The 14,502-nt window shown below is 38.4% G+C and overlaps 1 protein-coding gene across 1 annotated transcript in view; it reads right to left on the reverse strand.

Annotated features, from left to right (window-relative positions):
• Positions 1-14,502, reverse strand: part of Pkhd1 (PKHD1 ciliary IPT domain containing fibrocystin/polyductin) — a 463,409-nt gene that overhangs the window by 21,299 nt on the left and 427,608 nt on the right. Inside the window, exons 61-62 of the mRNA XM_052192751.1 lie at positions 8,276-8,411; positions 7,500-7,587 (exon numbers count right to left, since the gene is read on the reverse strand). Of these exons, the coding sequence (XP_052048711.1) occupies positions 7,500-7,587; positions 8,276-8,411 (224 nt within the window). The remainder of the gene's footprint in view (positions 1-7,499; positions 7,588-8,275; positions 8,412-14,502) is intronic.

The following is a 14,502-nucleotide window of genomic DNA, read 5'->3' on the forward strand; positions in this document are numbered from 1 at the left end:
GAGCTTCCATTGGGGAAGTGCCTCCATGAGATCCAGCTGTGGGGCAGTGATCAAGGAGGGAGGGCCCCTGTGGGTGGTACCACCTCTGGGATGGTATTCTTGGGTTCTATAAGAGAGCAGGCTGAACAAGCCAGTAGGAAACATCCCTCCATGGCCTCTGCATCAGCTCCTGCTTCCTGACCTGCTTGAGTTCCAGTCCTGACTTCCTTTGGTGATCAACAGCAATGTGGAAATATAAGCTGAATAAACCGTTTCCTCCCCAACTTGTTTCTTGGTCATGATGTTTGTGCAGGAATAAAAACCTGACTACTAAGACACACCCAAAACAAATTAGTTATTTGGTATACATGCTAGCAACCTGCTATGTTAACAATGCTGGGAAATTTTACATATATATATATATATATATAATATTTTCTGCAATTATGACCTCTAATTGAATTTCAGGGGATCCAGAGAGACTTCCTAAAAATTGCCTTTGGGTATGAATTCACTTGGTGAATTCACTTTTTCATTGAGTAGGGCCTAAGAATAGAAAATAAAGACCATTAAATGCTTAGACTATACACAGAGAATATTTTTCAGTTTCTACTTTCCCCACCTCTGGTAATTACCTGTAGTAAGTTAATTAATCCATTCTAAATGGCTTAGTTTTGATTTTTTATGAAGTTAAGAAGAAATATTTCAATAATATGAAATAAAGGTATATTGTGTATATGTGTCAGTGCATGTGAGTAAGAGATGTATAAAAACATAAAATATATAATTTGTCTCCAGATTAATCACACACATACACACACACACATACCACATGTGTATACACACAAGTGAGTAATTCCATCTACCTTTCTATTATTGGAACAGTCAGTAGTGGTAAAATCAATCCAAGTGAGGTACTTGGATTGAGCATGGCTTAAATGTTTAATTGAACAAAACAACAAAGTCTTCTCTTTTTCATTCACATTTTATGACCATAATATTATTTTAGACTAGTTAGTGTGTCATCCTTAGGATAAATAAAGAAACATAAAAGAAGGATGATTTGAAAGAATTTTTTTTAAATGTGTGAAGTCTAAAGGGTGAATAATCCTAGAGGAGGTATTGGGTATAAGCAAGGTAGTGAGTATAGGCAAGATAGAAAGTATGAACAGGGTATGGCTACTAAGTTGTGCAGTATGAGAAAGGTATGAAGCATTTTTAAGAGACTGAAGAATGAACATAGAATAAAATATGAGGAAAAGCTAGAAATAAGTAAGTGCTAGAGAAGAAAGGGGCAGGAAAGTTCTGCTAGTCATGCACTATGTGAGTTATCTTTTATAGATAACATTGAACATTGAAGGAAAACAACTGTATATCATTTTTCTCATTAGAGTAGTATAAGGAGACTCTCACAAAAATTCATGCAGTTTCTTAGACTCATCAAATACAATAGTGAATATGTTTTTGGGAACACAGAGACTTTAAGCATTTTGACAAAAAAAAATCCATTCTGTTGGGACTTAAGAGCTACACAGCAGTTAGGAGAACTGGCAGGCTTTCCATTGGCTCCAGGTTCAATAATGGGCACCTACATGTCATCTCCTGCCTGTAACTCCTGTTCCAAGGGTTCCCAGACTCTCTTCTGGCCAACAAGCACCAGCCACACAAGTGTTACACAAATATACATGCATGCACAACATCCGTGTAAACTAAGAAAAAAATTAACTTTAAAGATTATATTTTGAGGACAGCCTAAAAATATAAGGCTTATGAATAAATGATGTTTGTAGGAAAAACTCATCGAAGGACAACTTAAAAGGAGACAGTGAGAAAATACATGGTTCTAAAAAGAAAATAAGTATTAAACACTAAGGCTTTGAAGCCATGGAAGGTGTAATCACGCAATGTTGATTGCTTCCTCAAGAGATTTTACTTCTCTTCTCTGGAGTTGGTGATGTGTACCCAGAAAACAAGAGATATAAATGAAATGAGATAGGTATGCTATGGGCTATGACATTAAATTATAAAAAAACAAACAAACAAATAAAAACCATGAAACCATGTAAATGAGACTGCATCACTGAATTCTAACAACATTACACTTTGCTTTATTGAAGGATGAATGACAAAAAGTGAAAAAAGAAACAAGAACAACAAAACCCCCAATATATACAGGAATAATGGGTGTTTTCTATTGGTAGTGAGCATAACTACAAGAAACTTCTTCCATGCATTTAAGCATTTTACATACTTAGAAGAACCATGTGATGTATTGTAGACATATAGATAGAATAGGCCAAGAAATGTCCTCATTGGAGAAATGGGTAAATATGGACAGGTTGACATTTGTGTTGGTAGAGAATACATATCTATGTTTGTAGAATAATGGTTCAGATAATATAAAGTCAACAGAAACACCCTAGAGTTATCCATAAAGTAGACGAAACACTTGGGATGTCAATTTGTTAAAAGAAGTATCTTCAAATTGTGTTGAGAATAGGTTATATGACCAGTTATGACAATGTACAACATACAGTCTTCTGGCACTAATGTAAATTAGCCATTAAGAAAGACGTTTTTGATTGATTAAAGATTGATTTCTGCTGCTCAGTAATAGTCACCCATGGTCTTAGACCCTTGCTAAAAGAATCACCTACCAGGCAAGAAGTAGTGACCGGTGCAACAGTGGTTTAACTGTGAAGAGGACAACCAACCACTTTCTGGTTGGCTTTGAGGCGTATTGCACAGGAAGTACTTTCTGCCTGGCACAAACCTAGTCATGGTTGTGGAGGTCATGTGCACTATGAGAGAAAACTTTAACTATTCTGCTAAGTGTTCTTGTTATCAACAGCCGTCTAAATGTTTATAATTATAGTCATAGTTTAGACTGTTCTCATCTTCAGTCAGAGAAGACTCCCTTTTACAGTGAATAGGACTGAATGCAGACTCATTCTGGGCAGAGTACAAAGGGACTGTAAGTGCTCATCCCTAATAGAGACATCTATATTAAACCTCCACTAAAGCTAAAGGATCATAATGGAAAATGAGGGCAAAAGAAGGTAATTCATGGAAGATGGAGGGGGTATGGCCTTGTCAGCATGTCACTGTGGATGTGAGGCTTTGAGGTCTTAAATGCTAAAGCTATGCCCAGAGTGAAAGGAATTCAGTATACTTCTGGTCCCTTCAGATCAAGATGTAGGCTTGGCTCCTCTAACTCTCCGTGACTACTTGCATGATTCCAGGCTTCCCCATATGATGATATAGACTGAACCTCTGAAACTGTAAGCCAGTCCTTTTATTGAGTTGTCATGGTAATGGTATGTCTTGTCTCTTCACAGCAATGGAAACGCTATTACTTTTTAGCAACAATGAAGATAATATTTGGAAAGTCTTTCTGATGCAAAAGTGACAATACACATTCTTAGTTTGGAGACTTGGTTGATTATTTAGGTCTTGATAAAAAGTGATTCAGGGATGCAAATTCAACAGATATAAATTTATCAACTCGAATGTCTCAGGCTTTTTTGAGAGGGTCTATCTGGAATAAAGGTTGATGGTTATAAGTATAGACATTCTGAAAGTATTATTTTATGAATACTTTAATATGAACCGTTACACTATGAAATGGTGGTTGGTATTGGCTATCAACTTGACAGGATTTGGAATCACCAAGTAGACACAGCTCTGGCTGTTTCTGTATAAATGTTTCCACAGTGGGTTACCCATGGCTCCAGACGCATAGGCAGCAGATGATGGCCTTGGTGGACATCAAAGGGAAGAGAGGCCCCTGGTCCTGGAAAGGCTCCATGCAGCAATATAGGGGAATACCAAGACAGTGAAGTGGGAGGGGCTTATTGGGGGAACAGGGGAAAGGGAGAGGGCTTATGAGACCTTCTGAGGGAGGGGAAGGGAAGGGACTAGGAAAGGGGAAATAATTTGAAATGTAAATAAAGAATATATCTAACAAAAAAATTAAAATTAAGAAAAGAATGTTTCCAGAGAAGCTTAACTGCAACAGGAAGACACATCCTGAATTTGGGAATGAATTTAAGGAAGAAAGCAAGTAAAAGCCACTTTGTCACAACAAAACAAAAAATAAACAAAAACATAAAAATTGACCTCAAAATCTCTTTATCCATTGCTTTAAAGTTTAAACTGCCCATACAGAAGTCTCTCTTTCCTCCTGCCTCTCATCCTCTTCCTTAATTTGGTCCAACATTCAGGCACTTACTTTTTTGTGTTTCCATTCTAATGCTCTCCATTTCAGTAAGTAACACCAAACTTCTGTCACTATATTAGGATCAGACCTCAAAGGTATCCTACACTTTCTGTTCCTTTTACTTTAAATAAATCTCTTGATTCTACTTCTAAAAGGCAATCCGAATCAACACTCTTTACATTTCCTCTACTGTCCTCCCTATACAGGGTCAATTGTTGTGTCTCACCCTCTATACTCCAGAGAGGCTAACATAGATGTCAGTTTGTCATGTCCAGGATGACCTATGAAGGGATAGTGTGACATGGTTCCCAACACTGGAGTAGGTCTTCTGGAGTGCTGATGTCTGCTGTAGATACAAGGCTTGTTTATATAATAATGTATGAGTTTTCCTTAAGTTCTTCCTTTGGGGAATGTTCTCCCTGCCAAGATTAGTGACTCCATGATAATCAGAAACAGCATGATTCCAGGAAGTATGAATGTGTCTGGTATTCCTTCAGAAAAACGGTGGCTATGAACATCCTTCAAGGCTGTGGGAAAGAACTCTGAAAATATGAGCTCAAAAATACAAAAATTAGTGTGAGACATATTCGTTACAGGATTTCTCAACTATTCAAAATATGAGGGTGCAATATGAATTGTATGAGGGGATTTACAGACCTGAAAAGAACAGAGGCAGCTGCGTAAATGAGCCAGCTTTGTCAGAAAGATATTAAGCAAGGAGATAAAAAGATTTAGGAAGTGGGAAACCTCAGAGCAAGATCCCACGCAGATATGCTTATTGCTTGTTGTGCAGTTGATGAAAGAATAGTTTGGATTTTTGATCTGGGATGAACTAAAATCCAGAAATGGGGGGGGGAACACTTGTGATCCAGATCTTGAGGCTGGAAGATAGAAGCTCTTGATCCATACCTTCAGGAACAGTGGCCATGAGAAGCTTAGGTCCAGCTGGTGTGCTTTAAGCCCAGACTTCCAGCAACAGAGCTGTGCAGACCTCTGAGCTCAAGATCTGTCTACAGAGCAAGTTCTAGGACAGCCAAGCTTAGTCAGCGAAGGAGTTAGAAAACAGAAAGCTGGTGGTAATTTAACAGAACAATGGGCTATGTTCTAGCTCCAACAAACAGCAAAATTTGAAAGCTTTGATTTTGTGCCTTTCTGTCTTTAGAGTCAAGGGACTAAATCCTAAAAATCATGATTTGTGGAAAAATCCAAAGGAAACTGGGGTAAATGGAATTGATGTATAATTCCTAAAGAAGTAGGTTATGCAAAAATAAAACACTGAGCTTTGTTCTGCAAGAGAGAGCTATCTGGAAACAGAGGTATTGTGAGCAGAAAGCTATCTTGAGTGGAGAGCTATCTGGAGCAGAATAGGGAGCTGTCAGCTTGCATTCATCATTGACTCTCTTTGTCACAAAAAGAACAACTGTGACCCAAAAATCTCTTTCTCCTTTGCTTTAAAATACTACTCATACAAAAGTCTCCCTTTGCGCATGCCTCACCATCTCTCTTCATTTGGTCTAGCATTCAGGTATTTACTTTTCTGTGTTTCCACTCTGTAGTTCCCCATCTCAGTAAGTAACATTGAACTACAGTCACTGTATTAGGGTCAGACCTCAAAGGCATGCTTTGCTTATTTTATTTGACATGTATCACTTGATTCTACTTCTAAAAGCCAATCTGAGTAAACACTCTTACACCACCCCTACTGTCCAGCAATGCAGTGTCTATTGTGTCTCACCAACTATACTCCAGAAAAGTTATCTAACATAAATGTCAGTCCTTGGCACACTGGCCTGCCTAAAGGTCTCCCAATGGATGTGCCTTTCCCAGAAGAAGTAGTCCAGGCTCCCTTTCTCCAATTCAAGAATTCACTGACTTCTGCCTTCAACCCCCCAGTCCCTGATTTCACCTTCTCTCCTTGTTTCTCCTAGTTAATAGGCCTCTTTCCTTTGTCTGTATGTATGACTTATTCTCCTTAAAATAATGTCTATAGAACACACTTCAGATTTTAAATATAAAATTGCAATGATAGAACTATTCTAACATAGCAGAATATACATTTTTGTAAGCCTCCTAGCAAAACTAAATATTGACAACCAAGCTAATACTTAGGGAAATTGAGATCCCAGTGCATCATAGACCCCTGGGATACACCTGTAGGTAACTTTATATCTCGATGAGTTGGTTACATTTCAAAAAAATGTTAGTTTGACATATCAGATGATCTGAATTTGAAGTATAATAACTACTTTTTGTGTAAAATCATGCCATACATGTTTATTTCTCCTTGGTTCATGAACAAATGTAAACTGGGGGGAGAATGCAAAATCCCAATTCTCTTTTTCCCAGCTAAAAGCTCTTCAAATTAAATTACTTATATACGCCTTTTCATATATACAATCCCCAAGGAAATGAGATAGTACCGCATTTGCTTCCAGGATTGAAGAAGACAGTGAAGGAGGGCATGGAAATAACATAAGCAAAACCTAACTGCAAAAGTTTACTCTTGGTCACATATTTGCACAATTAAACAATTTATTCTTCCTAGAACTGAGAGTACATATTTCTGGTTCCATAATAGAAGACACAAGTACCAGGCAAAGGAAATCCTGGGTAAATCTATGACCCTCTATCAAAAAGTGTGTATCAGAGGATAATTGAGTAGTGTACAGAGGAACTAGGGCTTGAGACTTAGCCAAAAAGTAAGGTTGTAAGTATTTATTGCTAGCTTAGTCTTACTTTTGATGAACATCAGGACAGTAGCTGGAATGAAAAAACCTTTGAGAACTTGAGCCTGCCCACATTTGTTATAAATTCCAAATGGAGACCCAATTGTTTAGATAAGGCTGGAGGATGCCACCTATTCATTCATGTGTTGAAATTTAATATTCTTTGAATATGTGCTAATGAGAGGAAATGTTGGGATTCCTGTGCATATTCTGTCACGTTTTCTAAACAGTAAGAGTATTCACATAGAAAATTATATGAATCATATATTCAATTGAAGTTGAGGAAGAAAATGCTATTTGAATTTGTAGAGCCATCAAGTGGAGCCCCCATGATTACTAATGAATTTTTAAGAGACACATTAAAACACACACACACACACACACTGACTGTGAACATACACAAATGCATATCCACAGACATATATCACATACACCATACACATACACATATATACGACATAAATGCACCCGCAAATTTCCAACTTCAGGTGTTTCGTTATAATGAAACAACCAAGACAATATAAACTTTTCTTGTGCAAGGTACTTACAGATGCTTGAGAGTCACTGGCACCTACCTTTTAACATTGATTCAGGTGCCCCTTCCAGGGAAACTGAAATAATCCAAGGTTTGGAAGGGAGACCCAAAGACTCCACTCTCTCATTCTGGAAATATGAGAGGAAAGAGAAAATACTGGATTAATAATATCATTATTTGGTTTCTGAAAAAATATATACATTATATATAACATATATGTTCATACATATATGTTATCAATCGCACATGTACTCCATGGAAGGAAGGAAATGGAGTAATTCATTTCTTCTCATGTAAATATAATTGAATTAGTAAAAGAAAATGGAACTTATTTATAGAAATTTATAGCAGGGTGTGCAAGAGGAGAAAGTGGAATGGAGTTACAGAAGAGAAGGTTACAACAACTATCCTAGGGAGGCTGGTAAGAAAGAAAGGGAATGGGGAAAAGGAGTCTAGGGAACCAGCTCTATGGTAGAGCACTTGCCTCACATAGGTACCACTCTGGGTTCAATCTTCCATGCCCTCAAAAGGAAAAACAAGAAGCAGAACCAAAGTTACAGAGTCTGAAGGCAAGATTTCATCAAAGGCATAGTCTTTGCTTCAAGAATAGAACCAGCACAGGGAGGAAAAGCATCATAGGTCTCTGTTTGCCTTTGATAAATCTCAAACCTACATAGGAAATGTGGTGTGATTTGCAAGAATGACCAAAGCAGTGAAAATAACTATGTTCATGTGGCAGTTGATTTGCAAATGCAGATGGGGGTATTTAGAAATAAAGCATATTCTGTGAAGAGCTTGTCAGGCCTGAGGAGCTACCTTCTCATCCAGGAAGACAAGCCGCGGCTGAACCGGCAATTCTATTCCCACTTCCCCATCCGAAGGCTGCACCAGGATGGAAAGCACAAAGGGCCTGGTGTATATCAGGTTCCCAGTTATTAAACTACTTGCATTTCTAGAAAATTAAAAAAAAAAGAATGGGATCAAAACATCCATAGGATCGCAGAGATCATTGCAGTCGCTGTTTCCCATAGAGCAAAGTTGAACTGATGAGAATATTTGAGTTGCCTTTATTTCTACAAACTCCATAAATATACTGTAGTTGGTAATTCTATATTTGCATACCAATTATGTGTCTGACATATTATGGATTAGTTATGCTTAAAATGCGTGTAAAGTACTGGGAAAGTGAGATTATAGTTTCCATTAGCATATATTAAGTTAGGCCCTAACAAACTTCAGTGAACAATGTGATGAACTAAGATATTTACAAGGCAAGAGTATGCTAAGCCATAGGTTGTTGAACCAACTCTTCTGGGAAATTCTCTGATTTGTACCATACCCCAATGTCTATAGTACAAATACTTTCTCAACATGGCTGATGGCTGAGACCAAAATACCCAGATGGCACAAAAGTCAATCAATCAAACAGAGAGGAGATGACCCCAACTTCAGCATGCTGTCATTTTGTATTCACAATCTCCCAACATACTTGCATTAAATAGGTCCCATAACTTCACATTAACTGCAGTTTCTAGAATCATATGGTGCAAATAAAGGTGGTAGTGGATATTCACTGACACTGTGTACAATGTGCTATTAACCTTTCCTGTATAAAGATGTTGTATCTTTAAAAGGACACTGTGAACTAGATGCTTTTATGTAGGTTTGAGGAGTCCAAGGTTCAAAAAGAAGGATGTAGTAGAGGTCTTCTAAATGGTAACTATTTTTGCCACAGATCCAGTGAGCTATACTGCCTCTCTTGTTGTTCAAACATGCATTCTAATTGCCGGTAAGACCTAGCATGAAATAACTATATAACTTCTGATACCTCGAAGCAACATTGACTCAAGTGCTTTGGTATGATGAAATATGTAACTTATGAGGACATTAAAAACTCATTATTCCCTTTATCTTATGCATTACATATCATAGGCATTCAACAGATGCTTCACAAATAAATGGAGATCATAGTAAAAGCAATACACAGCAAACCAATAACCAACATCACACTAAATGGAGAGAAGCTTGAAGCAATCCCACTAAAATCAGGGACTAGACAAGCTGCCCCCTCTCTCCATATCTTTTCAATATAGTACTTGAAGTCCTAGCTAGAGAAATTAGACAACATAAGGAAGTCAAAGAATACAAATTGGAAAAAAGTCAAACTATCACTATCTGCAAATGATATGATAGTGTACTTAAGTGCCCCAAACAACTCCACCAGAGAACTCACACAGCTGATAAACAATTTCAGCAAAGTGGCTGGCTATAAAATCAACTCAAGCAAATCATTAGCCTTCCTATACTCAAAGGATAAGCAGGGTGAGAAAGAAATTAGAGAAATGACACCTTTTACAATAGCCACAAACAATATAAAGTATCTTGGTGTGACTCTAACCAAACAAGTGAAAGATCTGTATGACAAGAACTTCAGGTCTCTGAAAAAAGAAATTGAAGAATATGTCAGAAAATGGAAAAATCTTCTATGCTCGTGGATTGGCATTATTAATATAGCAAAAATGGCTATCTTGCCAAAAGCAATATACAGATTCAATGCAATCCCCATCAAAATCCAACTCAGTTCTTTATGGAGTTAGAAAGAGCAATTCTCAAATTCATCTGGAATAGCAAAAACCCCAAGATAGCTAAAACTATTCTCAACAATAAAATAACTTCTGGGGGAATCAGTATCCCAGACCTCAATACTACAAAGCAATAGTGTTAAAAACTGCATAGTATTAGTACAGTGACAGGCAGGTAGATCAATGGAATAGGATTGAAGAATCAGAAATGAACCCACACCTATGGTCATTTGATCTTCGACAAAGGAGCTGAAACCATCCAGTGGAAAAAAGATAGACTTTTCAACAAATGGTGCTGGTTCAATTGGAGGTCAGCATGCAGAAGAATGCAAATTGATCCATTCTTATATCCTTGTACTAAGCTCAACTCCAAGTGGATCAAGGACCTCCACATAAAACCTGACGCACTGAAACTAATAGAAAAGAAACTGGGGAAGATCCTTGAGGACATGGGCACAGGAGAAAAGTTCCTGAACAGAACACCAATAGCTTATGCTCTAAGATCAAGAATTGACAAATGGGACCTCATAAAATTACAAAGTTTCTATAAGGCAAAGGACACTGTAAAAAGGACAAAACGACAACCAACAAATTGGGAAACGATCTTCACCAACCTTACATCTGACAGAGGGCCAATATCCAATATATACAAAGAACTCAAGAAGGTAGACCCCAGAAAACCAAAAAAAAAAACCCAATCAAAAAATGGGGTGCAGATTTAAGCAAAGAATTTTCACTTGAATTACGTCGGATGGCTCAGAAGCACCTTATGAAATGTTCAACATCATTAGTCATTAGGGAAATGCAAATCAAAACAACCCTGAGATTTCACCTCACACCAGTCAGAATGGCTAAGATTAAAAACTTAGGAGACAGCAGGTATTGGCGAGGATGTGGAGAAAGAGGAACACTTCTCCACTTCTGGTGGAATTGCAAGCTGGTACAACCACTCGGGAAATCAGTCTGGTGGTTCCTCAGAAACCTGGGTATGACAATTCTGGAGGACCCTGTTATACCACTCCTGGGCATATACCCAGTGGATTCCCCAGCATGCAATAAGGACTCATGCTCCACTATGTTCATAGCAGCTTTATTTTTTAATAGCCAGAAGCTGGAAAGAACTCTGATGTCCCTCAATGGAGGAATGGATACAGAAAATGTGGTATATTTACACAATGGAATACTACTCAGGAACTAAAAACAATGAATTCATGAAATGTTTAGGCAAATGGTTGGAACTGGAAGATATCATCCTAAGTGAGGTAACCCAATCACAAAAGAATACACATGGAATGCAGTTACTGACAATTGGATATTAATTAGCCCAGAAGCTCTGAATACTCAAGACACAATTAACATATCAAATGATTTCCAAGAAGAAGAAAGGAGAGGGCCCTGGTCCTGGAAATGCTTGATCCAGTATTGTAGGGGAGTACCAAGACAGAGAAATGGGAGGGAGTGATTGGGGAATGGGCAGAGGGAAGAGGGCTTATGGGACTTGTGGGGAGGAGGGAACCGGGAAAGGGGAAATCATTTGAAATGTAAACAAAGAATATAGAAAAAAAAGATTCCTGGATAGGCCTTCAAAAACAAACAATACAACAACAACAACAACAAAGTAAGTAGAGAGCTTGGAGATCTACAGATAGCATTTACTATTCATTCTATACTAACATATAGTATTATTAGACAAACTGCTTTCAGAGTAGTTAGCCCTACCTGGTCTAATAAGGTTTCCATTGGCTTTTAAACTCTAATATCAATTAAATATTTTTAAGTCACGTATTCTATTTTCTGTCTTCAACTGTCCACTTGTGGGCATAAGAAAGGAAAAGTATTACTTATCAGAGGCAGCTTACAACAGGTAAAGGTAGACATTAGTCCTGAAAGAGGTAATAATGGAGGGATGATTACAATGTGTTAAAAAAATAATATGAAGTTTTCCCTATACAGGGAACAATTTCCTTGTGCCCTATGGAGCACAGAAAGGGACAGGGAGAGTGGGAGCTTATGGTCCTAGGATAAACCTTGGTTTATCCACCAAGCTAAGGTGCTGCCTGCTGAAATATCTCCCTGGAAGCTCTGTGCCCAATTATCTTCCATTAGTTGGCTTAGCCTGAGTAGCTAAGGTTCCTTTCTTTGTTTAAAAAAAAAAAAGGAATGAAGCACACTAGAGTTGTTTTTAAAATCTATGCCAGTATTTCCCCCTACCCCAGGTTGGGCTGCTGCAGATTGCTGGAAAGTTTTAACACTGTTACTATACTGTATACCTCTGCAACACTTACCTTCAAATGTTTTCTGATGAGAAATGGGTATGGGCAAGCAGCTCGTGTCAAGGAAACTGAAAAACCCATTAGAGATTCTGACATAAGTTCATTGGTATCTGGAGACTCTAAGTTGGGAAGCAATGGCCTGAACACTTACAAAAAGGCCTGTCCCTGACACACTTTAAAGTTTATTGTGAGCAAACATCTCTTATTAAATGTAAACAGCGTCTCACCAGAGGTCAGAGACTTGTGACTGCAGCATATCCCAAGGTAATACCACTTTAAGCCCCACATAAACTCCTAAGCAGTTTCTATCCTAAAACCTGACCGTAGGTGGTACAATTTTTTACGATATGTTATAATAGTGCAATAAATCTGTTAGCTTAAAATCGAATCTCCATGGCCTTTTGGAGAAATCATCATTAAATGCTGGGTCCTGTTAATGATGCCATTGAAGTGAAATTGTTTAATCTGCTAAGGGGGTGAAAGGTCACCAAATGAATTTTTTATAATACATCAACTTGACACGCAATAGGGAAAACTGTAATAGATAAAAGCAAAGGAAAAGGGCACTGTCTTCTTCTGATAGGTCAATAGCAGCCAAGAGAGTCACTCATCCACTTTCCTTTCACGATGGGGCTCCTTTTGCATTTAATATGGACACCCAATTAATACCTCAGTACCACAGACAACCTCATTTTAGGTGACTTATAGCAATTTCTCCCCCTTCCCTGAAATGAAAGTGATCACAATACATCATAGCATTGTGCGAATTAACGTTAATTGATTCAAGTTACCAAGCAATGATGGGCCACTTATATAATCTAGGCGTTATTGGGTGCTAGAAGGGATGGAGGGAAGATTAGATTCCAGTGTCCGTTGCTGTGACGACGGGAGTCACCTGACGCCTTGTTAGACAGTTGTAAGGTTCTATTGCTGGCCCCAGTGGGGTCGTCAGTAAACTGGAGTGATGTCCAAACATCATTACACGCTGCTCCAATATTAAAGCAAAGGGATTAGCAACTTATTGCAAGCAACCTGGATTTGTCATTGTGCTGTCGTTATCCAATTTCCAACTGCTAATGTGACTGTAGCCTGCAGGCAGAAGGACCTACAGCCAAACTTTAAAAAATGGGGGAGGAAAGTTCCCTCTATCTCCCCCAGTTTCAAACACTATTTAAGAGCTTGCAATACCCAGTTAAGTATGTGAAATATATTTCTCCCTGTGATGCTTAAGTGCAAGCTGAAGCAGGAAGAGCATGACAATGCAAAAACTTTCCAGCTCAGAAACCACCAGTATTCTTTCCAACATGGGCTTCTAAATCTAGGAGCCACAGCATACTTACCTTCTAGACCTGGTCAAGGTGCAAAGAAAGAACAAGGTAAGACTTGCATAAACAGTGCAAATGGAAATCAATCAATCCTAGTGGTGAACCCTGTTTTTCAACAAGACCTGGGATGACAGGGTTGGTGTGGGTGATGTCTGGCACTTCCTCTTCATTGAGCCTTCCCCCCACCCCCAGGATTGTTAACTAGTTTTCCATGAAGCCAAACAAAATAAAAAGCAAGCAAGCAAAGGAACAAAACTAACGAAATCTTCCCCTTTTTTGTTTTTAATTAAATGTCTAAGGTATCCTGAGCATTTATGGTCTCTCTTTTTCTCAACATACTAGACAGATGGCGTAATCCATATGTACCATAGAGAGGACTTGAAAAGGGGCAATGGGGAAATTCTGTGCCCTGGAAGAAAAAGTTTTCCATTCAATTCCATTTGAGAATCAATGTTAGACCTCCCAGTACATACAAAAATTGCTTGAGGCAACGTGAGATATGCAAAGATAAATAAAACACTATGACTCTGCCCCTGGGGAAGACTCTTCTATATGTCTGGAAGACAGGAATGACTTTCCTAGTTATCCTTCTGAATTGATACAAACCATTTTATTCACACTTAATGATCCTCATGATCCCTATTAAACCCAGGCTGGCTCCCTTAGCAGCTGCCCTCCCCAGTTGGGAAGAAATGTCTTATGATTTGACAGTTTCCTACTGGTGCTATGGGTCCTGTCATTTCAAGCCTGACACACTGCAAGTCCCCACTCCATCTCCCCATAACCCTTCAGCATCTCAGTTCCTGTCCTGTCCTTTCTTTGCACGTAGGCCATAAATTGTCTCAGGAAGGGCATTACACTTC

The sequence above is a fragment of the Apodemus sylvaticus genome, chromosome 9 (genome assembly GCF_947179515.1).
Source record: "Apodemus sylvaticus chromosome 9, mApoSyl1.1, whole genome shotgun sequence".
In the NCBI taxonomy this organism is placed as follows: domain Eukaryota; kingdom Metazoa; phylum Chordata; class Mammalia; order Rodentia; family Muridae; genus Apodemus; species Apodemus sylvaticus.